Genomic DNA, 27,078 nt, shown 5'->3' with positions numbered 1-27,078 from the left:
TGTTGTGACCCAGACCGCAGCCTCAAATTTCTTCAAGAACCACACTGGCACTGAAAGCAAGATGGTGAGCCAGATCAAAGAGGATGATGCACACTGACCTGCAATCTTGCATCCCTCAGCCCCTCTACAACATCGACTCTTTTAGGACATAGTTGCAGAAGTATCCAGATCGGTTTTTCTCTGCCATGGGGTTATGCAAACCCATAACTGCTGAAACGAGTGCAGATAGTAGTGGCACCTGCCTAAGCACTTGCTCGTATTCACATATTACACATCAGACTTTGCACAGGCAAATTTTGGAGTCAGTGATAATTGCCCATGTAAGAGGCAGGAAGACACAAAACAATCTAAAACAGGTGGCTGATATAATTTTCCGTAATTACATACAAAAACACCCTAAATATCCAACGCTAATGCTATTTGTACATCAGTGTATTTGAAACTGTAGATACCTCATGGGTGCCCATAAAGTGTGGATGATCATTGGTGAGAAGGACAGGAGTTCGAAAGATGACCTATACTACTTCGCCGTGGCGGTAGGGAGTGAGCGGGAAAAGGTAAGGTGATGTGTGTTGGATTTGGCCCTTCTGACAGGTTCACCCCTGAACTTTTTGCTTTTTATATGTGACCTGGGGATGGTGATTTTTTGGCTTTCTGCGCACTTTCACTGTGTCCCAGTGGAAAGTGCGTGTGGTGAGATAGGCCTGCCCTCCCATGGGAATGCATGAGGAATGTATGTGTCCATGGTAGTTTCTGATGCGTGGGGTGTGCAGGCCCAAGTCTGGTATGTGCAAACTCGTGAGATTGAATGCTGCGCAATGATGCGTGCGGCGTGTTTGTGTCTAGTGTGGAAGTGCCACTTCTAGAAATGGGCATGTTTGTGAAATTATGCGAATTGGCTGTCTGGCGTGTGATTGGCTGGAGCAGGCTGGTGAGCCTGGCTCCAGGAGTCTGGATGGGTCTGCCCCAGTGGTGAGTGTTGAGATTAGCATGTGTGATGTGAGGGAGTGGTGCACCTGGGACCTGAATAAGGCTGGGCTTCCCCCACACAATGCTGGCTCCGCCCCCTGTGGTGCGACTGATGACCCTAGCCTGCCTGGTGAATGGAAAGGGTGGCTGAGGAAAACAAAGTACTCCAAAACCAGCTGCAACTGGTTTGCCCCCACCCTGCACCCTGAGACAAAGGGAAAAGGTGTATAAAAGAGGGGCTGTGACCCCATGAAAATGTTCTCTTTTTGGATCCTTTTCCTGAGGGGGGCTGCTGCTGGGCGCCAGGAGGACCGCCACTGGAGATTGCCTCCCTGCCTAGGAGGACCCTGTGAGCTGGCTCTGGGCCCAGCCTTGCCCCCCCCCCACCTACTAAAAGACTTTTGCTTGACTTTGTGCCCATCAAGCGCCTGGAAGTGCTATTTCCTGAGTGCTGGGAGCACTCCTACTTTCACCTGCAGCCCAGCGCGGCGATCCCTACCTCGAGGGATTCCCCGGCATGGGGATTCCCCCTTTTTGGCGTATTTTCCAGGCAGTTGCTCAACCTGCATTTTGCCCTCCCAGGGACCTTATCTTTAATTATTTCGGGTGCTATCCCGTTTGGTTATTTTAATCCCCACTTGAGAGGGAGCCTACCCCTCGTTTTGTTCAGGAGTGCTCAGAGGGCCGCCGCGCTGCCCGCGGCGACCCGGAAGTAATTGGGTCCGAACCCGGAAGTCAACGGGAGCCCGCCCCGCGCCCCGGTGCAAGGAGGTGAGCAGAGGCGTCCTTGGTGCCGAGGGAGGACGGGAGCCCCCCCGCCTCCCAGGACGCCCCCGCCCCAGGAGCAGAACCAACGCGACCGGAGGAGCTGAGAGAGAGTACCCCGGCCGACACCAGCAGAAGTAGCGCAGCGGAGAGGAGCCCCCACCGATGAAAGCCGGTGAGTGAAAGCCGGCTGTGGGGGGTAGAGTGAGGCCACGCACCCCGCCGGTGCATCTCCCCAGAGCGGCCCCACTGAGCAGCTGAAAATGCAGGCGGAGCTCCGGTGTTGAAGGAGAGCCCCACGCTGCCTGAAGAGGGACACCGGCCGTGTTTCCCGCCCCCGCCCGACACCGGTGAGTGGAGCCGGGGGCGATTGTTCTCTAGTCCCCCAGAGAGGGGGGACACCAGTGACGAGGGCATTTGTCATTACAAGCCCTGAGGGGGGAACAGCGTTTACAACGCAACTTTTACCACACAGTGCCTTTACGACGCAACTTTTACAATGCAAACCATTACAACGCATTGCGCTGGGGGGCGCTCTAGGATAGGGAATAGGTTTAATTTACTTTCCAACACCTTCCCTACTATCCACGGGGACTGTAGATGGAATAGTAAATTAAACAATTCACTATCCAGTGCCCCAAAGCACTATGCATTGTAAAGGCTTGCGTTGTAAAAACCGCGTTGTAAAGGCATGCGTGGTAAAAGCATGCTTTGTAATGTCATACATCCGCCCTGAGGGGCTCCTGGGCATATTTGGTTTAGAGCCCGAGAGGCTCCAGGCGATATAATTATTTCGAGCCTACGAGAGGCTCACGGCCCATTGATTGACCTCGAGTCTCCCCGGGAGGGACTCCAACGCGGTGGCCATTTCATTCTGTTGCAGAGCGGCCCCGGGAGCCAGCGGGCCGCTCCCACATTAAGCCTACATTTCGGGGGGCATTCATCTTTTCAGAGTCCACGAAGGACTCCAGCGTGGTGGGCAGTATTTTATTTAGAGCCCACGAGGCTCCATCACTTCGGGGGCATATTTCTATTCAGAGCCTGAGAGGGCTCAGGGGGCACATTTGTATTTCAGAGCCCCGAGGCTCCCAGGCCCCCACGTGATTTTGGGGACACCATTGGTTGTTGCTAAGAGCCCAGAAGAGATCCCAGCTGCCCAGCACTTAGTTGACAGCTGCTCCGTTTAGGCCCCTGACATTGGGACACAGGGCGTCCTAGCCCCAGACAGGCCAGGTGGCCTGGGGACAAGTCACAGGTGGTGGCTTATGTGAATTCTGCGCTATTGTGTTTTTCCTGCACCTCTGAATGTGTTTCTATGCATCATGTGTTATGCTTTTATTCCTATACCCCTAAATGTATGGTGATACTTAGGTGGTTGTTTTCTCCTAGTACAGGTGTTACTAGTGAGGTCCTGGTTCCCTGCGTAATATTCTCCTAAGGTGGTTAGGGTTACGTAGGTGGTACTTACCTGTTACCAGTAGTTACTGGGTGTGTGCTCTATTTTCAGTTTGATGCTAAAGTGATTATTCTATGTAACAAGTGCTAATTTCTACAAGTATTCTAAAATCTACAAGTGCATATTCCTGACAGTATATATATATATATTACAGTATTTTACCTCTATGTTTATTTTGTACGCTTTTGTAACCTGCACACGTCACTTTTTCCTCCTGTAATGCACCGTTTGCCACCTCTTGTATTTTGTTGGCCCACGATTGTCACTTTTGTAATGCACCGTTTGCTACCTCTTCATGTTGTTGGTTCACGATTGTCACTTTTGTAATGCACCGTTTGCTACCTCTTGTATTTTGTTGGCTCACGATTGTCATTTTTGTGTCATTTAATGTAACATTTGCTTTTGTATGTGGCTCACTTGTAATGTTCTCATGTATCAGTTCTGTTCCTACTGTGAAGCACTCTGACACCTTCGGGTAAAGTCCGCGCTATATAAAAACGCATAAATAAATAAATAAATAAATAAACAGTGGTCCAGGTGGCCCTGTCCTGTACATATATCCCCTGTAAATTCTGCCCGTGCCTGTTGGCACATTGTAAAGTGTGTGTTTTTTATCTAATGTGTTTTGGTATAATACAAAGGCTATTTTTATATATAACCTTGTGTGGAGTTTCCTTTGTGGTGGGCCTTGGGTGTTGTTGCTGGTGCGCGCGCAAACACTTTACTCACATTGCCTCCGAGTTTAGCCTTACTGCTCGTGTCAAGGGGGTGAGCAGGGGTTATCTTGGCGTGTAACTCCCTTGCCCTGACGTAGGAATGGCGGTCTCTGACTGGTTTTGGCGCAAGCCCTAGTCAGCCGGCAAACCCAATTCTAACAATGTCACCTCTAGTACAGTCAGTTAATTTTTGATCACTTTTCAAGTTAGGGCACACGTGGACTGTGAGGAGCTTGGACCCAATGTAAAGGCTATTTGAGATTATTGGTACTCATGGACGAACAGCATGAGATGTTTGAGGCACATAGACAGCGTGAGGACATTATGGCTCGTGCACAAGCTGTGTAAGGAGCATGAAATACACAGACTGTGTGAGTAGTTGGAGGGGGGTCAGGCGAGTCAGAAGCTTTTTGTGGGATCCATTGGCAAAAACTAGTGGTGTGGCCCTGACCCCAAACACTGCTTTCTGTCCCAGCTAGACCAAACTGTGAGATCCTGGGCAATTTATTTTCATGAACATTATGTTTGAGAGCACCTTAAAATTAATTTAGTTCAGGATGCACACTGTACAAAAACCTGTCTTATATATGGTTTAATGGACCACAATGCTGCTCCATCTATAACAACAGTAAAGGCTTATATAGGAGGCAAAAGAAATCTGACTATCCTTTTTTGTCACTAATAAAATTGTCATGGCAGAAACTGGTCCACTATCAATTGTAATAATAGCCATCTAGTGCAATGATATAATCAAATGTACTAAAGTGAAATAATTCCAAATGTTAACGACGAATACATTCTGTTTTATTTAAAAAAAGGTGTACCTCAGGCTCCATGGCAGACATTGACGCTTGCAGTGCAGGAGGTCCTGGCTGAGCTAAGAGCAGTATCACTTAGCTCAGGCTATGTCAGCATTGCTGCTCTTGAGACAGCCTCTGTGGTGCTGCTTTTGGAGTCAGGAATCCTGTCATAGGATGGAACACAAGTTGGGCCACCATAGATAATTATGGGAGATAGTCTTGGGTGTTAGGAATACCAACTTCACGCACACAAGAACAACTGGAATATTCAAGGGAGGTCCCTCCTTAAACCTCTGAGGTATCCAAAGATATTGGAGTAAACTTACTTATCGTGACATGCTTTATCATTGGCGCCTATCCACACCCTGGTAGGATGGTATCACTAGGGGTGACTCAACTAAAGATAGAAATGGGAGTTCTTAGATTGAATAACTGGATAAGCAGGGATCCAGATGGTGGTTAATAGTTAAAAGTATCTACAGGTATACCCAAAAGTGTCCTTTATTCCAAGGGTACCCGGGGTATGGATACAAGCATATATTGAGGTTTGTTTCGAATAACTGCTCAAATAACTGCAAATAATTGTGGTGCCAATTATAAGCCCATTCGGGTCTGGGGCCTTCGTCAGGGTGTAATGAATGTATACCTGCCTTTCTATGCATGTTCACCATGCACAGTCGTGATGCGTAGGACTCTCACCTTTCTTCAGTCAGCGGTCTGGGAGACAACAGCAGGTATTCCGCCGTTGCCATGTCTTTGATGAAAGTGTGACAAAAAGGCGGCACCTTCCTCCAGAACCGCATAAGCGTCTAGAAAACAAAAAGAGGAAATTCCTCAAGAAATAAACTGAAGGCAGACTTTTTATTCAGTAGGGCAAATGCTAGATTGCCCATTATGCATTAAAGTCTATAGGGTGTCTCTTCTGCTGTTTCACTTAGTCAATAGCACCTTTAATGCCAAAAAGCATCCCTTTAGCAGTATTTTGAAGGCAACCTGTTGTTGTGCAGCCGCTGCTTCTTACTGCCAATAATATTTTAAAGAAAAGCTGACCCAGTAGAAGCACCGATTCACACTTAAGGTTCACTTCATGGAGGGCTCCTCAAGTGGCATTATATGTGGGTCTTTCAAGAAACACTCAGGGCAACTCACCTTCTCGTGTATTGTAGACAAGGCCAGCAAAATTTATGCCGTCAGCCTTGTCTTTGCAGTGGTTGTATGAGTAGCTTAGCATAATTTATAATTGATTAGTGCTTGGTTTTAAAATAATTTGGGGGAGTGACTAAATGTTACACCCCTGGTCCTTGGTGTGGTAAGAGATGGACAAATAAACAAGTTAGTGACCATGCACAGGGGCCCTATGAACCAGGAGACTAGCATGATGCTCTCATCGGATATAATGTAGCATGGAAACCACCCACATCGCTGATGCCTGAAGATTGTGACCAGTACTTCACACAATTCACTCTTGACGAAAAAGGGGTGATAGCTCCCTTCTGTTGTATGGCCTATACTTTCTCAAGTAAAACTGTGCATTGTTTGGACAACATAAACATTGGACTGGTGTGAGACTGAATCTGAGCACCCCTCATGATATGTTGGTCTATAACCCTGCTAGCTCATAGTGCACCATCTGTACCCCTAACCTTTCAGGGTAACAAATGGATGTGCAACCTCAGAACTAAGGGTGTGTGGCAAACTCCACTCCGCTGGCAGAGTTCACAGAGTTTTGCCACTCCACTTTGAGCGTTGGATTCAGCAAAAAAACTACCACCGGTGGAGAGGAGTTTACCAGCACACTCAACACACTCACCCCTACCAATCAGATCCCATGCCTACTGAATATCCTAGAAGCCAGCTTCAGCCAAAGGTTGGCAGAAAAGGCTCTTTTAAACAGCTTCAGCCAGTGGCCAATCAGTCTGTTCTCATTTTTTGAAGCTAGCACGAGGCTGCTGAAGGAGACCAGTGCTGTTGTTAAGCTTGACATGTGCCCTCTGTTTCCAAATTACGAAGTGAACACTGAACAGCACAGGTAATCAGAATCATCGCTGCTCTCACGACCATGACCCATATTTCTTAGCCCAATAGCTCTATCGCTTCTCCTACCCTACTGCACGCGCCCAATTTTACGGTTAATGTTTATTCATTGCCTGACATGTTCCAAAGTCGCGGTGGATGCTCCATTAGGGAAGTCTGATAGTTCATGTGTCTACCTTTGTGCTTGCCAGTCATGGAACCTGTAGACTGGAAGGTCAATATAACCCCAATTTACTGTATCTTTAGGAAAGTGGTAGCTTAAAACATCTTCAGTAATACTTGCTTTTTGTTTTTACCACCTTTGTGTGTCTCAGCTAAACATTTTTTAACTGCTTTACATCAATCCCCTTTCAGTCACTATAAGAGCGATGTGAGTGTTAGCGCTTGACTTTTTAAGTCAGAAAAATAATTTTTTTAATTCTGTACCCATGTTTTATTCATGGTATTGACAATATTGTCTATGCTTAGGTCTCTTTGTTCCTATTGTTCCTGTTTCTGGAAATGATGTAAATATGCCTTGAATTTATCTTTAAAAAAACGAACATTTTCTTTGCCTGTCTTCTTGATCTTAAATTATTTTCCCCGTCCCTAATGATTCGATCCAACAGAGGCTGTATCCATTCCAAGTTCTATTTTCGTACAGCACAAAGTGTCTTTGCAGTCTGCTTTTCTTTGCAGAGCCTATCTTCCTTGCCTGGTTCTGGGCAGAGCTGGCATTCACAAGACTTGTGCTGGGCTCACTACTGCTCGAAGTGCATGCTGCTTAATCACCAATTTGTTATTCATCATGCATTGCACATGACCTGCAGACCATGTAACTTTGCCCACGGAACTCGGGAAAGTGCAACTCCACGAGCTCCACCCAGGCCTACTCAGAACATAACAACACTCCTTCCCCAAGGAAACAGGGGTAACAGATCTAGAATCTTTTCTCTCAGTTACTTATGCATACCCAAAGAGATAAAAAAGAAAAACACAATATGCGTTTTCGATATTTATTGACGCATTGTGATTCTCGAGTAAAATGTTTCCACTGCAATGATTAATAGAAGGAAACAGAATAATGTGATTAACATTACGAGAATGGTGAAGAAGATAAACAATTCAACCATTTTGATGATTACAGAAAACTATATGCTTTTTTAACCTCTTCCGTGCCTCGGATGGCCCCCGGCAGTCTGACGTCACGGTGGGTGTGTGCGTTAGACGGCCGGGGGCTGTCCGATTCGCACATGGTTAGAATTCGCCCACACAACGGGGGAATGTGCGACTCAGCGAAGCGGTTAAAATATTTGTTTTATTTATGTTTTCATCATATAGAACATATACAACAATACACCAATTGCCATCCACCAGGTCACATTTCTAAGAAGACCCAGGGGACATCTTCTCTCCTTCCCTTTCGGAAAACTATATGCTTGCATACACTTTCTGTAATATGGTGTACACCAACTTAGCCCCTTCTATACCCTATCATGTCTAAGGTGAGTGGATCTAGCAAATCCCAAATCTCCATTACCTGTGGGTAAGTGTTAGCGAGCTGCCCGTCTTGGTGTAGAGTTGGGTAGCATCCCTTGAATGAGGTAACAGGAATCCGCTGAGCTGGAACTCCGGCATGGACTGACCTGACCTCTCAGTGCCAGCGAAATGCTCTTCTAAATAATCAAAGCCTTGATGTTATATATATATATATATATATATATATATATATATATATATATATATATATATATATATATAATAACATCCTCCAGGGGGAAACAACCTTTACAACGCAACTTTTACAACGCACTACCATTACAACAAAACTTTTACAACGCAACATCCATTACTTGGTTTGTTTTCCTTGAATTGACTGATAAGGGCAGCTTTAAATCAGTGATTTAAGAAATGGAGGTTTACATGAGGGAATGTCCTTTTGGGGATTTTTCTGAAATATATTTGTGCTAAATGAAAGTTAGTGAGTGAAAATTCCTGAACATAGGCTATTTCCGCTCTATCATCGAATCTCTTCTAAGGCACGTTCTGAATAGATATTAAAAGGCTGGTGTTCAAGATAACCCAGTTGTTACGTTTCTGCCTAGTAGTATGGGTGATCACGGACCACGCAGAGATATTTTGGTAGCTTCTTTCATTCAGTTCAGTAACAGCATTCAGTTGTGGTTTCCATCTTATCATACTAGGGCGCACACATTATGTTGCATGTTGCTCCAGTATCTAGTATAAATGCGGCCTCAGGTTTTCCCACTTGTAGAAGGACAGACACTTGAGTTTCAGTTATTTATCTGGTGTCTCAGCTTTTGTTATGAGGTACACGTGATCGCCACCTCCCTATTCTGGGAATGGTTCAGTGGAAGCAACATGACTTTGTGTGTTCATGGTGAGTCAGTTTCATCTTCTTCCTTTCGAATGCCTATTTTCAACCTTTAAGCATCCTAGTTTACAGAGACTTTGTTGCACTTTAGACACTTTTGTCACACCAATGTGTGGGTACGATAGTCCATAGTGGTAACAAGGCTTGGTATTCTTGGTCAGTGTTGGTGTATGCCTGTCAAGGGGTTTTACTATTTCCATCATCCGTTGATCTTGTTTGAATGTCGTTGTTTGACCACTTTCCATGTCTGTGGAATGTGTCCTGGCTTTTGCGTCAATTTTTACCAAGGTCACTGTTTTGTCAAGCGTTTATGTTTTCTTCTGAATTGTGGTGCAAAACGCAGTTGAGTAGCATCCATCAATAATTAGCAAATGTATTGCCTCTTCATTGCTGAATTTTCCAAATTAGCCATGTTACCAGTTTCCGCAGTTTTGTGGCATAATCATTTAGTAATTCACCAGCCCCTTGGCATGACGTGCTGAACGTGTAGCAATTGTAGCCAATGTTACATTGCACTGTGGATCACATTTCTCCTCAGGCTTTTGATCAAACCTTTGCACGATGCAATAGATTCGGATAGGAACAGCAAGAGTAGGGATTTGATGTCATCCCCTTCCACATTGAGAAAAATATCTCTTGCCAATTCATCAGTGTATTTTTTGCAAGTAGCCCACAAGTAATGTTCAAAACACCGAAACCAATTTTCCCATCTAGGCTATGTGGTTTGAGAACTACTGACGTCCAATGGTAGTGAGCCGCAGAAAGTGGAGGTGGGAAAGCCTTCTTCTGACATTGTTGCATTATACTTGTGTGTTTTGTTTGCGCATGTATTGGGCAATTGACTGATTTATGTTGATTTCTTGTCCTCTGACTGATACTTTACACTGAGTATCTTTGTTGGGCATTTTGGGAGATTAAAGCCCTTCTATTTATTTTCTGTACTTTTTCCAGGCACATTTGTTTGTTGGATTTACTGCTTACCTGGTTCTGCTATTTGCCTTCACCATGTATTCCAATGGGGAATGCCTGACCCCAAGTTGCCTCCTTGTCCTTGCTATATCTTGTGGACAAAATATTGTTCTGTTGTTCCTACTGCCTGGTTGCTTGGCCTAAATCAATGGCTGCCCCTGCTTCTTTAAGGTACCTGTTGTACTCCACAGAAGGGTCTCACCCTTTGTGTATTGTGGCATTCTTGCCTTCCCTGTTGAGTTAGAGCATTACATGCTCCTTTTGCCTTCTCTCGTGATATGGCCAAATGGCCTTCTGGGGCAGTTCTTTGTATTGTGCTGTTGTGCATGCCTGCGGTCCTGGCGAGCAGCTGCAGTGACTTCTAGGACACACCCACTGATGCTTGTTTCCAGTTCAGTGAAGACCTGGCTTTGCAGTTAGGGCTGGACTTTTCCCATGAGGCACAGGGTCAAGACTGTTTTGCATATAGCTGGGTCTGAACTGAGGTGGAGAAGTGAGCTAAAGAACGGTGATGGATTCAACCCAGATCTGTGACTAGGGGTGAGTGTCTGAAAAGTTTATCCCCCCTTTTCTGCGCACAGGATCGAAGAAACCACAGATAGAGCGTCTCACTAATTGTACATAAATTCATCCTCATCTCAACTAGGAATAATAACGATCTAGTGAATCCGCCTCACCAATAGGTCAATATACATCGCAATTAATAGTAATCATAGAATGGCAAATCTCCAGACCTTCGGGTTCTCGGACGAGGACTTTGCTACTCTAGTAGGAACTAATGTCAATTTTGGTGAAAATCAAACTGGTAACCAACATAACCATAGCGAATATAGTAAACTTTTGGACCTACGTAAAAAGTTGGTCAGAATAGAAGCCCATGGGGAGTTTATGCTGAACTACCTCAAGAACGGCGTAATCCCCATGGGTTTAAGGATTCGAATTATCCCAGGACTCTTCGTAGACATCAAGTCCTTTCTAATAAAGTGGAGCATGATAGCGAGCCGCTGCTCAAGAGACCTGATGATTTTAATCATCTCCACATCAAAAGAATTAGCAGCAGATATTAGGAAGGAAATAGAGGTACTTGAGGATAAACTAAAAAAGTCCACTACCCTAGATGAAGCAGATAAACAGCTGGACTCTATCAAAAAAGATATAGTATCATTCTCTGATTATTTAAAGAAAAGGAAGGAAGACAAGTTCATAAAAGATAAAAGATTTTATTCGGTTGAGAAAACTTATCCTTATATTGTGGAAGGCTTTTTCAACTGTGATCCGACTTCAGGCGCCCAGACACACACTTACCAACACAAGGTCCAAAATTTCTCAAATTCATCAGGGTCAGATATAGACTCAGAGGAAGAAGGGTCTATGGGCTATCAGGACGACAGACCATTTGATCCCAGGAATGGACAGAGAAATAACCGTCGACCTTTTTTAGGTCACCGAGGGGGGAGAGGGAACCGCCAAAGAGTCAGGTTCCAAAACCACTCGAGAGGCAATTATCAGTCAGCTCAATACACCCCGGAACCTCAGAGATACTTGGAAACAAGGAACAAACAATACTGGCGGAACGGGATGTGATCCCGATCTTTAACTTATCCTCCCATGTCCTTGGCCCCTCAGATGTGTCCCTTCTAACCAAAGGCCTAACTTTTGTCCCTCATGCTCAAGTAAACATCTTTGAACTCTATCGCGACATTCATTCATTTCTACGAAAAATTAGACTAAAAAAGTTTTTTATGATAAATGACTCATTGGAATTGGATATTATAAGCAACAATATTGTATCTTTACCTTCCACCTTCACCCCAACTTTGCAACAATTAGGTCCGGAAGTAGCTGTTTTCGAGAAGGTCATCATCAAAAGATTAGAACAGGCTCTTAAGTTTATCCCTAAACCAAAATACAATATATCCAAAGATGAGCATGACTCCCTAGAAAAATTAAAAAATGACAACACGATCGTAGTAAAGAGTAGTGACAAGGGTGGAGGGATAGTCCTTTTGGACTGTACCATATATGAGGAAAATATGCGTAAGATGCTTAACGACACAAATTTTTATAAAAGGATCCACTCGAATCCTACGGAAAGAATAGTCAGAACCATAAACAAACTAACGACAAAAGCTTTAAATGAGGGTATCATAAACAAAAAGGAATTCGAATATCTAAATAAATCTGAAAGAAAAACCTCTTGCATATATGGATTACCCAAGATCCATAAGGATCAAACAAATCCACCCTACAGGCCAATTGTCTCAACGATTGGGACTCCGCTGGAAGCAATCTCCAAGTTTTTGGACCAAGTTCTACGACCGTATATCTCATTGGCACCATCATACGTGAGAGATACAGGCGACATCATTAAAAAAGTGGAGAATTTGCCATTTAATGAGGGCAGAGATCTACTTGTGACCCTAGACATAGAGTCATTGTATAGCAATATACCTCAGAAAGAAGCCATTGAAGCCACCTCATGGTTTATTGACTTACATCAGATCCCTTGCTGCAAGACATTCATTGAAGAATGTCTAACGATGGTTTTAAAAGAAAATTTCTTTGAATTTGGCAGTGACCTATTCTTGCAAACCAAGGGCGTAAGCATGGGTGCTTCGATGGCGCCCTCGATAGCCAATATCTACATGATTTTTTTTTAAAGTAAATTCATTTACAATGAAATAGCACCATTCTTTGAGTCTGTTTCCCATTGGTCCCGGTACATAGACGACATCTTTTTTGTATGGACCGATGGGGAACAGACTCTGAAGGAATTCCTCCTCTGGTTGAACCTCACTGATAATAACCTGCACTTCACTGCACATATAGACGAGTCAAAAGTTGAATTTTTGGACATCTATATACAGAATAATGGGGGCTCCCTTGAGGTCAACCTATATTCTAAGCCTACTGCCCGGAACACACTCCTACACTTCAGCAGTTACCACCCGCGGTGTCAGAAAGATAGTATACCGTTCTCTCAATTTTTGAGAGTTAGACGGAACTGCACAAATATCAAAGATTTTGATACCCAAGCAGTAAAAATGAAAGAGAAATTCATACAGAGAGGCTATCCGCACCGCTTAGTAAGAACAGCCTACAAAATAGCTCGTTTCTACGATCGAGACACCTTATTGAATTCCCAAAAACAAAAAACTGATCCCAAATTAGTGTGCATAACAAAACACTCAACGATGGATTCAACAATAAGACAGATAATCAACTCTAATTGGCATCTATTAAATTCCTCAGATGACCAAGAGAAAATCCAGAAACCTATGTATGCACATAGACGCAATCGGAATCTAAAGGATCAGATAGTTCATTCTCGACATAAGTTTAAAACACAGAATACCACTTTTATCCAGAAATCGATTACTGGAACAAACGCAGTGAGAGGCACCTCACGGTGCGGGTCTTGTCACTCATGTGATAGTATCATAACTGGTGACAGCATGCAATTTAATGGAACAACCATTCAAGCAAAGGAGCTATGGAACTGTAACACGAAAAACGTGATATATCTGATCGTATGCCCCTGCAATTTGGGCTATGTCGGGGAAACATCACGTATGATTAAAACGAGACTTACTGAACATAGGTCAGCAGTGAAGACAAAACGACTGGCAGCCCCACTTGTCAGTCATTTTGTGGAGTATAATCATAAACCGGAGGACATAAGATGGCGCGTCCTGGAGAAAGTACATCTGCAAGAAAACCAAGGTGGTAATCAAATTCGAAAGAAGCGTGAGGTCTTTTGGATCTTTACCCTTGGAACGTTTGACCAGGGTCTGAACCAAGATCTACCCTGGGAGAACGCAATAATCTAAGAATATAGTTAACCGTTATTAAGCGCATTCCCCACGACCTAACTTCAAATATTTATTATTTAAACATTTAATTGTTGATCGCAGTATTGGGGCATATACGTTTAAATCCTGAGACCCGCCCTCCTCATTCTTTTGGATGAACCTATACTGTGAATCAGGTAATATCATTTTAAATTCTGAGCCCGCCTCCTCCTTTGGGATTACATATAAAGAAGTAGAAGAAGGACTTCTCGTGATCTCTCAATCATTCGCTTGAAGTCCTGACGGAAGGAGACGCGCCGAATCTTGCTATCCCGAACACGGTAAGAGCCGACTCAACTCTGCGCTATACCTGCCCCTTTGCAGATTACCACGTTCTATTTGAACTGGAAGCCCCTTCAGTGAGGCTCCATTTTGGGGACTTAATGATTAGTAACCCTAAAATAGTCATTAAGGACAATATATTCTTCTTTGTTATATCTCCCCCAGAATCTTGGGCCATTGCTACACCGTAACCGGCACCGGGCATAACGCAATTGATACCTTTGCGGGGACACCGTACAACGATAGGACCCTGGAAAGCGAATAAACATAAGAACGCCTCCGTCTCCGTTCATCAAATCGGATTGAATCCGCCAGGTAAACAAAACGCTAAGGGACTAGGGTTAAAGGTCTCTAACTAACTGAACGGACCATCGACCAAACCTAAGAGAGAAATAATAAATAACTGTTACTCTTTCCCTCTCCCTTATTTTAGAATGATCCTAGAAGAGTATGACAATCAGTAGTCCTGAGTTCGACCAAAATTATTTGTAAGACGCCGGCCGCGGCGAAGCTGAACCACGCCCCTATAAACCGCAGCTCCTGATAGATACGGAGCCGTCAACACGCACTGTTTTACTTAGAACAACTATACCCAACAAATAAGGTAAATTATGAAAGAGTAGAAAATAATAACAGTGAGCATGACCTAAGACTGTTAAATAGCAATATTAACGGAATAAATAGATTTGAGTCTATCCATGTTGTATTTGCACAGGAATTTTCCCTTTTGTAAACGGCTAAGTGGTTGACTACTTTACCTACGGCTACAGAAATCGAGTCGTGGCCTTATTTAACGCTGAAGACTCACGAGAAGTTAAAAGAGGAGGGGGTGAGAAGCTTGCAGTGAATACTGCTATATCAGGTAAAACCTTCAATGAATAACTTTTTAAAAAAATAGGGGTCAAAGTTGTAACCTCGTTTGGCTTAGGAAAATTAAAATATGCATTAAGAACCTTTAATTCCAATACGGTTTATCTCTTTATTAAACAGATATCACATACCGTCCTCATCTAGTATAGAGAAGGTGCCTCACTCCCAACTCCAGTTTTTCGAATAGCTGCAACAAAATGATGGTGAATATATACTGCGTTTTGTTTGGTTACTTAATAATGTATTATAACAAGACTAGGATGACAATTCTCTCGATGACCTTTTATTTTGTCTAAGAAAAATGAGCCCATAATGATTAGATTACATATGTAGTTCTATTTTAAAAAAAACTCCCGCCTCGCTATATACCTACTTTCCCTCTGCTTCATCCATCATCTTGAGACAATGGCTACCCATCTAGTTTCTCTAGAACTTAGATATAGAGAAATATGGAGTAATGTAGTCATTATTAACAAAATAAATGCGCTCTGTTGGTTTCTGCGATTCTGTTTTATCATGTAAATGCGAATAGAAGTCTGGCTAAGGAAATGAATTTATTTTTGACTCTCTTAGAACGGATGGATAATACTTTCAATTATCAATGGACTGTTATGCACTGTTGTAATTTACTGGTCACCCTCGGTTATTTAAAATAAGAGTTGATAACTGTAACCTAGAAAGTGTTGGCCAAATATTTATCTAAAAATATTGTTTTATTCTGTTTAGAGAAAAAGTGGCTGCATATTCTAAAAAGTCCTGATGAAGACAAAAGATTGTCGAAACGCGTTGACACAGCCCAAGTCTAACAAAAATTTGGAGAAATAACTCTGAAACTGAATCTTAACTGCTTTCTTTTCTGTTCTGATTTTATCAATATACTATGGAATTGTTATTCATTATCGATGTATCAAATTTATAACCATATATTCCATATATATTCAAGTGATATTCACTAACTCGTCTTTTTATAATGTTTTAAAAGAAATTGAAATTAAAAATATATTTTTTGATATCATAACAGTCTGTTGTATCAATTGTTCCTTTTGTGTATTTATCATAATGTGTTCACACAAATGTGTTGTATTTTAGCCAGTTCCTTGTAGCCTAAGTCTGCCTGGGTGTGTGCTTTTTCAAAATTATCTGAACTGAGGTGGCACAGTGAGCTAAAGAATGATGATGGATTCAACCCAGACCTTTGAGTGGGGGTGAGTGGCTGAAAAGTTTCAGCGCTCCGTCCATCATCTCTTTGTGTCAGCACAGAGGTCAGCAACTATACCTAGTCTGGTCGTTCTTCCTCCTATTGTTCATGGTCACTGTTAGACTTGGATTTTTCAGCGGGTATACCCACAGACTTTTTTGGCCTCCTTTTTTTTACCTTGTTTTTGTTGGTTTTAGGACTCTGGGCACTTAACCACAGTTATTCAGTGCTAACGTGCATATGCTCTCCAAGTAAATTGTGTATGGATGTGATTCCATGATTGGCTTATTTGATTTACTACTAAGTCCCTAGTAATGTGCACATGTGTGCCCAGGGCCTGTAAATCAAATGCTGCTAGTGGGCCTGTAGCACTGACTGTGCCAACCAAATAAGTAACCTTACAAAGGGTTCTCAGACCTGCCACTGCAGTGTCTTCTTGCAGTTTTTACTGCCACGTCGACCTGGGAAGTGCTCCACTTGCCAGACCCTAACCTTCCCTTCTCTTAACCGTAAGGCACCCTTAAAGTAGGCACACGGTACCCCCATGGGCAGGGTGCAGTGTATGTGAAAGGTAGGCATGTACTGGTGTGTGTGACATGTCCTGATAGTGAAATACTGTGTATTTAGTTTTCACTTTTGAAAGGTTGGATGTCCCGTAGACTTAACATGGGAGTTGTCTTGTAACATTTTACAAACATAACTCTCCATTGGGATAAGATGGAGAAATTGAGTTTAGTATGCCTGAACTCAGAATTTTAAAATACATTTTTTAGTTAAGATGATTTTTATGTTGTGTATTTGAAAATGCCACTTTTTGAAACTTAAAACAAGGAGATGACGGACGGAGTGCTAAAACTTTTCAGACACTCACCCCTAGTCACAGATCTGGGTTGAATCCATCACCGTTCTTTAGCTCACTTCTCCACCCCAATTCAGACACATCTATATGCAAATCAGTCTTGAACCTGTGCCTCATGGGAACAGTCCAGCCTGAACTGCCAAGCTATGTCTTCCCTGGACCGGAAACAAGCATCCTGGAACCAGTTTCGGGCTAACACATACCTCTGTGGTGGACGTTTGAGCTCTTCCACAGTGCTTCTGGTGTGTCTGCCACCAGCCTTATAAATTCACCGTGTGGCCCAAGACACTGTGCCTGCAGAGGTGTCACCACTACCTTAGAATTAGAGAGTTGAGAATCATGGCTGTACTATCTTGGGACCTAGAGCTGTTTTTACCATGGCAAGGGGCTAGAAACACTGTGAGGTGTGGCGGTTTAGTATTGCGGGCGTGGGAACCATGAACCTGCAGTGGACTCTGGGAGGCAGGTTCAGGCCGGGACCCGCCTCAGCGCCAACTTCCATAATCCGGGACTGTCCTCGGTGAGTGAGTCTATTGCTGTCCAGTGAGTGTTCCTCCTAACTCTCTCTCATGCAGGACACCATGAACAACCCGTCAAAGAAAACACGGCCAGGCGTTGGACAGGCCATAATGCCTCTGCATATTTCTGGCATCCCCAAGACCATCACGCTGGCTATTGCTTCAGAGACCCTCACCCGAAAGTTGAACCAGCAGTATGTATTTATAAGCAGAGCCGCCTTATTGGCATCCTAAACGCCCCTCAGACTCTGCCCGCTGACCCCCACAATGGAGCAGCTCCCACAAAGGCAGCAGTTACGGCTTCTAGAACTGACAACGTTTAAATTAGGGTCACAGTTTACTATTAATAATCCACATAACTATAAGACACTGTTACCTTTATTTCTTTGCGTTGTGTTCCTGTGCGGCCGCTGCAATCGCCGATCACTACTCAGTGATGTGAGGTTCGGCTGTAACTAAATTAGGCTTGGCACCGGTCACATTAGATTTTTGACTTTCACATGGCAGCCCGGGCCCGTGCGAGAAGTAGGCGGAGACAGCGCTGCGAGCGCCATGATTAAAGCGCCACCCACTTTCTGATTCTCTCATAACAAACTCCCCGCCTTCAGCAGCAGGACGTGACATCTTTCCCCACCCGTGCACAAGACGTGTTAAGGTAAATCAACTAAACCGGTCCCGCTCCCGCTGTGACAGTAGCATCCATTGGGTCTGGCATTGAAGTCAACCTGTCTGCAAGCGGCGCCATGTGAAATAATTAGATATAATGTAGCACTGAGTTGCATGCCAGCAACAGCCTTAGCTGAGCTGCAAGCACCAAACCGGCATGAACAGCGCTCGCAAGGCATGGATGGTGCACTATCAGCTGAGCTACCACACCGTAATATTACAGTTTTAGGAAGAGCTTCATGAGGCTTAGACACTATGCAAATGTGTGACAATGCATTTCAGTGCGGTGATGCGGAGCACCACACTGAAATGTGTTAGTCTAACGCTTGATGTGTGGTACTTGGCAGGACTGTTCTTATTTTTGGGCCTGATTTACAAACGTAAACTTACATTTTTGTGTAAGTTTACGAAATTTTTTCAATTCACAGAGCAATGTTACGAGTAGTATCATTAGAACTTCCTGTGTTTATATGTGCGGAGTCTCCACCACAAAGGAGGAGGCTCCGCAGTCGTTAAGATACTACCCGTAAAATTCCTTTGTGACATACAAAAAATCATAAACTTACACAAAAAGTGTACGTTTACCTTTGTTGTCAGGCTCATTGTGTCTATGTCAGAATATATATCTATGTCATGTCGCTATCCCTGGTACTTATATGGTAACATGTCTGTAATGCTGGTTTCTATGTGCCTATGTCAGTATTGATGTGCCTCTATGAATAAAATGTAAATTTAAATCCAGTATTTGTAAAGCGCGAAGAGTTACCCGGAGGCATCCCGGCGCTGGGGGCCGTCGGGAAGATTAAGCACGCTATTGCCCAGAGTCATATGGTGCTGGGCTGACCTGCCGACGGTGCCGGGATCCAATCGTGGCCCCAGATTCCAGCATCAGTCAACCTGGCCGCTGCGCCACACCCCCAATACTTGCGGTCAGCAGCCGCGGCCACTGCAGGTAAGAGCGGTGGGGCCGGGTGGGGGGGATTTCTAGTGATGACCACGAGGGAAAATTAAATAAATAATTAGTTTTCCCTTGTGGTCGTCTCTCGAAATACACCCCCCCACACACGCCCACCGCTCTTACCTGCAGCGGCCGCGGCTGGTAGTCAGTATCCATGTTTATAAGTCAAAACCTGTCTCTGCGTCAATATCTGTCTATCAAGATCAGTTCAACTATGTCAGTAACTTTAATATTCATAGATCTGTCAGTATGGGCATGTTTATATCAACATCTCTTTATCAATGTCGCTGTTACTGTTTGGAACAATATTACTGTACGTTTGCAAACAACAGTGTCTAGGGTTGATGAAGCCCTTGGAGACCTAATATGGGATTTATTTTGTATCACTCCCTGTACCTCGTGCTGTTTCTGATGCAACCCTTCTTTTATTTGGGCAGCTTATCAGTGATGGAAGCGTGGTGTATGCTGAGGCCCTCTGGGACCATGTCACGATGGACGACCAAGAATTGGGGTTCAAGGCCGGCGGAGTCATTGAAGTGATGGATGCCACTAACAAGGAGTGGTGGTGGGGACGGATCCTGGACAATGAAGGCTGGTTCCCTGCCAGCTTTGTACGGGTAAGGTAACTCAGATACTTTCGCCTGTTTCACAGTCGCCTTCTAAGTGTCCGAAACTCTCATTGCAAAAATAAACATGTATGAGTTGTTAAAATGTGGCGAAACAAAGTCAAGTCAAACTTTATTTGACTATTTAAAAATAATCATTAAAGTGCAGAAAGACTTTAAAATCCAGATAGTCAGAAAATATTTCATTTAATTAGTCCACCAAAACATGCATAAAACATTAGTGATTCCCGAAAATGGATAGCTGCTTTTAAAAAAGACGAAACCCAGCTACAGACAGCATGAGATGGTAGTGTTTGAAGAAGGTTAAACCTGGTTTATACCTTCTAAAATCCAACTTCCTTAAAATTGCTTCAATAAAAATATTTCTAGGCCCTTCATAACATGTACAAAAAAACAAAATGTAATAAAGATTACTGTGACGAATCATTTCAGGGACATAGGTCCAGTGAGCCTGAATCAAATTGGTACATAGGAAAACTCAGTTGCCAGCGGATGGTGCTGGATCTGAACCTGGTCAATATAGAACGCTGAAAGATAACAACAATTGAGAGTGAGAAGACACCCCGCTCACCTTCCCTCATAATTGTACTCAACAAAGAAAAGCGAGCACACGACCATACTTTGGGGCATATTTACAAGGGGATATCGCCACCAGAACATCACTTTCTGGTGGCGATATCCCTTTCTATTTAGTTACAAGGTGGCGTAAAGCCACTTAACGTCACTTAATGCTGCCTTGTAAATGAGCCCCTTTTCATGCTTCACTCAACATGGAAGGGGTGTGCAGTGGATGTTGCAGTGGGAGTTTCGCCGCAACACCCATTGCTTTCCAACGATGCCCCATGTGTACAAGAATAGGGCAATGCCAAAAACTAAGAACAGGTCAAATCAGGTCTTAGGATGGTGATACGAGGAGAAATTATTAATCCATCCTCATATTTTCGTCTTTCTATGAAGAAATAGCAAATTGCCTTTAAAGATTGTTTATGTGCAGGATGGTGTCTCTTGCTGCACGCAAACAATCAGCCCTGCAGCGCAGGCACCTTTGCAACATGGCGCAAGGGTGCCTGCACAGGCACTTGGCAGCCTATTTAGTGCCAGTGCTGGTAGAACCGCAGGGATCCCCTGTATTTTTGTAAATACAGTGCATTCCTGCTTTTAAAAAATGTCAGAGTGTGGCGTTACAAATTTTGGAGTAACATCGCTCTCCAACAATTTATTGGAAATATCCCTCTTAGTTTGTCTGTTTGCTTGAGATGTTCTTCACACATCCGATTGAAAAAAAAACTTTTAGGTTTTCTTAAAAGGCTCTTCACCCACTGACCTAGTTGGTGGCATGCTTCTTCATTGGTTCTCACCCAGGACACCTAGCGCATCAAGGATGTGCTACAACACCTGATTACAGCGGAACCTTTTTGACTACTAAATAGGACTCCCCTGCCAAGGGACCCAAGACCAAACTTAATATAAGAGAGCTAAGCAATCTTTAACCCATACTCACAGGACAGACAACCCTGAATAATATCCCTATTTAATGCCACATGCTGGTGGATCCATATGGAGCACCACAATAAAAGTGGCGCTTACTCAATTTGATCGTCTAAATATCCCCCACCGAGCTCTTCGTGAATAATGTTATTAGAAGTACAGAACGGTTCCTCAAGCAACAGATGAAGGAAACGATTCTCCTCTATTTGGAGACAGTTAATGTCCCTGGAGCTCCAAATACTGGGGGCCATAACACATCACATGGAGGCAGTTGCAGTTAAAACTTTCTGTAAGGGCTGTGATGGGTTTGCTCCCAATATTAGATGCTAAATTAAACACAAACCCAATTGACTACAAAAAACGTTGCTTTCTGATGCGCATGAAGGATTCCCAAGTCCAAGCTCCATCAAAAGTCACGCCCGGATAGAGAAAATGATGTTCTCTCTCTAGGCGATGTACCTTAATGGGAAAAAAAAGGTTCTAATTTTTATGCAACCACAGTTCATAAAATCGTTTTGCTGAGGTTGGTTTCGAGATTAAGCCTACCCATAAAATCTATAAAGGCATCCGTGAACGTTTTCAGTCTATTAGGTGTTCTGGCAATAAGGTCTGTGTCACCCACATAGAGGAGTCCTGGTAAAAGTGCATTTTCAACCATAGGCATGTCTGTCCCCTTTTTGAGCAACCACAGATCCATATAATTCACATATAAAAGAAACAAAATAGGGACTAAGGCACATTCCTGCCGTAACCCCCCTAGGTAGTTGGTGAGGTATATCTAAGATGAAACCATAAGGAAGCAGAAGATATCAGAGGCTCTTCCTTAAGTTCTTGTGGAGACATAAAGAGCAGTTACCCCAAAACCTCACAGCTAAGATGTTTGTGAGCAGCACAGACCAGAACATCTTAGCTTACAGTCGGACTAGGAGCATGGTCAGCAACACCCAAAACGTTTAAGTGAGCTGTAGGCGCTGTGTTAGGAAGCCATGCGGGCAGCTTTCCAAAAATGCACAGAAACATGAAAAAGAAAAACCTTGCTCAAGTTGGAAAGACAAGTGTCATATCTGAGGTGCCAGGCAAGGGGTGTGCAGGAGAGTTGCCAACTTTGACCCCGAAGACAAAAGGGCCATGAACTGGCCAGCCTTTCAGGCGTAAACTGTGCACCTGGTAAAGACCAATTACCATGGGTTCAGTAATTTATTTGATCCGCAATTTATGACCCATTCAGAGCTAACCCGTGGCAGAATAGGTGTAGTCAGGGAAGTGGGAACTTGTGGCATCATCCTTCTATCGTACCTATACATTTTATAAGCCATATGTGGGATTGTTTTCAGAAAATGTGAATGAAAATGTATAGGCCATATGGAAATTGAATTCAGGATCTCAGTCGTTTCCATTTAAAAACACACTCTCATAGAATATGGCTGTGCTACTAGTATATTTGGGAAATGTTGCTCGACGGGTGTTCTTAATGCTACCACCTCGACTAAACTGAAAATAGAGGTTTGAGATTTGTTTGTAGCCCTTTGCTGTCCTCTAGTGGCAGTTTTGGGAACTGCATGTAGGGTAACAACAACCTGCTGTTAGCTATAATTAATCCTCTCCATAGGTTCCCTGCTGTTGAGCCAGTGCGTGATATCATGGAATGTTGATGAGTGCCTAGAGCCTAGAGGGGTGTCAGAGAGAGTGGGCTGAGCAGTGAGGATGCTGCTCGTGGTGGGGCACTTTACCATATAACTTGCAACCTAAGCTATAACTTCTTCAATACATCTACAATTTGTTAATCTACAGGAACTGGCTACCCGACTCAGCTTATTTGCAAATCAAATCATATTTATTCGATTTTTAGATAAAAAACACATAATCACAGGTTAAAACATTAAGCAAATATGTTTATAAATAATAACATCAGTGCAATATAGGTCACAGCAATAAAGTGCATTGGTTTAACAAAGTGCTATCTCCGCTGACATTCAGTTCATTTAGTATTGCATTGTGTCAGAAAATTGAGAATCGTACTCTCACATCATTCCTCCACGTCCAGCTAAGTCACCCACGCCAGATTCCTACATGTGTTTTGCCAATCCACGTTCTTTAGGTACAGTGGTCCCTGCGGGAATATATGTGTGGAGCCTGAGCTTCTCCTGTAGTTGATAATGCGTGTCTCAGTTGTAAATATTTGTAGCTCTCTCCTCACTGAAGGGTGTATTTGGCCTTCAAATCTCTGACTGTTAGCAGTGTCCCATTCTACAATATGTCTCTAATCGCTCTGAGTCCCTTCACCGCCCAGTCATTTAGCTCCCCACCTTCTCCTTCACGTGTAGGGGCTGCTAGGCCATAAAGGCCTTTCCAGCGAATCCCTCCCTTTCCACCCATGGTGAGGTTTACATCTCGCCATGCTGGATTCACCGAGGTCGCAACCATTGGGCGCAACTTAGATGTTGAACCTCTATATAATATCTGTTTGGGACCCCAGCTATCCATGCAGTTCCTCGCCAGTCTCACTCTTGGATCTTCTTTTGGGTTGTACGGCAAATAATAGTAATGAAAGCTGATGCATGTGAGATCTCCATATTATGTCGAGTTCTTTACGGCAGTCATTGCCACTCTTATGCGCATCCTTTCCAGAGGAGTTAGCAAATTTCCCCTTTTATCCATTGAGGTCTGGAATGACAAAATATGTATGTAGAACGTCCAGGTGCTTAAAATAGTGATCAGTGCACGTATTGTAGGGTATGTTTTTGAAGAGGAATATTTTTCTGGCTCTGATGATGTTAATATTCCCACACATGAACAAGTCCTCTCCTCGTCAAGTGGACACCCCCCGTGTAGCTTTCTGTGTAAGAAACATACATTTTTCCGAATTTATCCTTAAATTCATTTTAGCAAATTCTCGAATGATATCTTAACCTTTTGGACATGAGATTCACAGGTCTCCAAAGTATATTGGATGATCATCTGGCAGAGATATATTTTATCCTGTGCCCTCATCCTGTTGGGGTCAGATGAACCCCATGCAGCAGCAGAACCTTCCTTATTCACGTTGAAGGTAATTCAGTTATTATGACATGGAGTACCAAACTCAGTCTGAAGCCCATGTCCCCCTGGATCACAAAGTGGAAAGGCCATTAAACTGTATCACTTCTGTATGTCGAGAGATTACGGCCAAGGGGCCTTTTGCCCCATTGGCTTTTGTTATCAGGGAGTACAGGTGCTTCAAGTGTAGCTTAGTTCATATGCATGACTTAAAGCCATCTTGATCTTGGTGTGTAAACGTTTTGATTATCTTTCCTGGTCTAGCTGGCAGTTTTGTCGATAGACTCTTGGAGTCTATGGGGCATATTTACAAACCCTTAACACCACCGGAGCATCACTTTTTTTGATGCTCTGGTGGCGTTGCATCATTCCCCATATTTACAAGGTTGCGCTAAGCCACTTAACGTGCTTAACGCCACCTTGTAAATATGCCTTTTACCACCACAGTCTGCTTCTGCAAAGGGGTGAGCAACGGTGTTGCTGTGGGCGTTCCACCGCAACACCCATTGCTTTTTGATGCTGCCCCGGTTTACAAAGCTGGGGCCGCGCCAAAAACTAAGGCCAGGTAATACCTGGTCTTAGAAAGGCGATACGAGGAGAAGTGCTTAATTTCTCCTCATGTTTTGCTCTTTCCATGTGGGCTGCATTCTTCAGCACACATAGAAAAAGCAAATCCCCATTATTGATTGTTTATGTGAGGGAAGGAGTTCCTTTTTGCACATAAACAATCATTCTTGCAACACAGGCACCCTTGCAACATGGCGCAAGGGTGCCTGCGCTGGCGGAAGACAGCTTTTTTAGCACGAGGGCTAGGGGAAAGACAGGGGTGCACCGTATTTCTGTAAATACAGTGCATCCCTGCTTTTTTTAAATGTCGGAGCGCTGCATTGCCAAATTTGGCATAACACTGTACTCTGACATTTTCGTGTAAATTTTCCCCTATATTTATATGAGACATTGGGAAGTATGAGCTGTATCTTATTTGGGGATATTCATAATTATGTATCAATTCTATCGAGCAGAAGCTTCTTTGGTGAGTTGAATTCTTTGAATATCTTCAGATAGTTTCTGATCAATTTCCCTTTCAATCGTATTCAAATCTCTGCAAAGCCATTACACCTTGTTGTTTTTCTTCCCTGTCCCTTGTCAAATACCTTATTCCTCTGGGGTGATGTCCGCTTTCAGAAAGTCTGTGTTCAGCCCTAATCCTCATAATCGGCATGCCCTTGACTAATTCTTAATTCTGTCCTGATGTTCTCTCCCTTGGAGGTATACATAGTCTTGTAGATTCCACAAAGCCAGAAAAATCGTATTTTCATCTCTCTGAATATCTCTCTTGTCTTCCAGAGATATGAATGATATGATTATTTCGACCTCCATTTTGACTAACCTGGGCATGAGTTTTTCTGCCTTGCTCCCGAATTCATAAGTCTTTCTTTAAGTCATACTGTTCAGATATCAGGGTTACCTGAGTTTAATCCCTGGTTTGATTCCCTGGTAAGAAATAGCTATCATTAATTTTCGTTATAACCGATTTGCTGGTCCTGGAAAGTTCTTAGAATTTAATATTTAATCCCTTGCCCTAACTTCTAAACTGAGGAACATCTTGCCTTACCTTAGAACTGTTGGTTTTATTTATAAATGCCACATGTTATCATTACTGTCCACAAATGAGGCGCCAGACTCACAAAGGTGAACTGAGATGAAAGTCTTACTTTACGACTTTCGGTATTCACAAGAGGTGGGCCAAAAAAGCCCCGTGACCGCGGACTACCAGGACAAAACCTTGAAGCAAACAGATCAGGGAACCGCGTGGAGCAGCCTGCTCAAAACAATACAACTCCTGGTAGAAGCCCTCAACTACCAATCGGACAAAATGGACACCCAACTGTCGCTACTTGACACATTGGCTGTATTTGTGGTGGCCATTGATGGGAAATTGGGCACGCTGAATACTTTCCTTCAAAATAAACTGCCATTAACAAACCAAGAATCTGGCTGTTACAAAGAAGGATGCGGATGCGGTCCAATAATCGACAAACTGTCGACATTACCAACAATAATGAGCGATTTGTGCACAGAATTTAGAAGAACAACCAAGTGTAGGCAAAGTAACTCCTGTACCAGCCCTCTTGTGGCTGCATCTAACCATCTAATGACCAAAGAGGTGCTGAGGAGCAACGGACAAATCAATCCTAATTCAAAGGCCCTCGCACCCACAAAACCACCAACCCCGGTGGCTAGCAAAACAAGAAACACAGAATCTCAATCTCCTAATATCACAGAGGAAGAAATAACAAGCCCAAAAATGAACGCCAAACAAAGACGAGCAAAAAAACGCAAAGGCAGGAAACAGAAAATCGATTCTCAACGCAATGGGTTTTTACAACTATTTGGGAACACTCCTAATATGGAACAAAGTACAGCACGTCCCGAGGGTGCCACACATCTATCAGAGTCGGATGAAGTCATCGGCACATCTGAGACCCCGATCAAGGTAACAACCATCAAAGGGCCAGAGTGCAACAGCAAAACAAAAACAAATTCGGAACCACACAGCTCTCGCACTCAAAAAGAGTACGGAAGAGGTACACGAAACTCATGCCTCCAACTCGACGAAACCAGCAACATAACCCCTGCCCC

The 27,078-nt window shown here is 43.6% G+C and overlaps 1 protein-coding gene across 6 annotated transcripts in view; it reads left to right on the top strand.

Annotated features, from left to right (window-relative positions):
• ARHGEF4 (Rho guanine nucleotide exchange factor 4) overlaps positions 1 to 27,078 on the top strand; it is a 639,140-nt gene that overhangs the window by 519,986 nt on the left and 92,076 nt on the right. For all 6 annotated transcript variants that reach the window (XM_078666094.1, XM_078666093.1, XM_078666095.1 and 3 more), the window contains one exon: positions 19,723 to 19,902. In XM_078666094.1, coding sequence (XP_078522220.1) covers positions 19,723 to 19,902 — 180 coding nt within the window. The remainder of the gene's footprint in view (positions 1 to 19,722; positions 19,903 to 27,078) is intronic.

This window comes from Lissotriton helveticus, chromosome 11 (genome assembly GCF_964261635.1).
Source record: "Lissotriton helveticus chromosome 11, aLisHel1.1, whole genome shotgun sequence".
NCBI lineage: Eukaryota > Metazoa > Chordata > Amphibia > Caudata > Salamandridae > Lissotriton > Lissotriton helveticus.
Note: the sequence above shows the minus strand (reverse complement) of the source record. Positions and strands in the feature narration are given on the sequence as shown.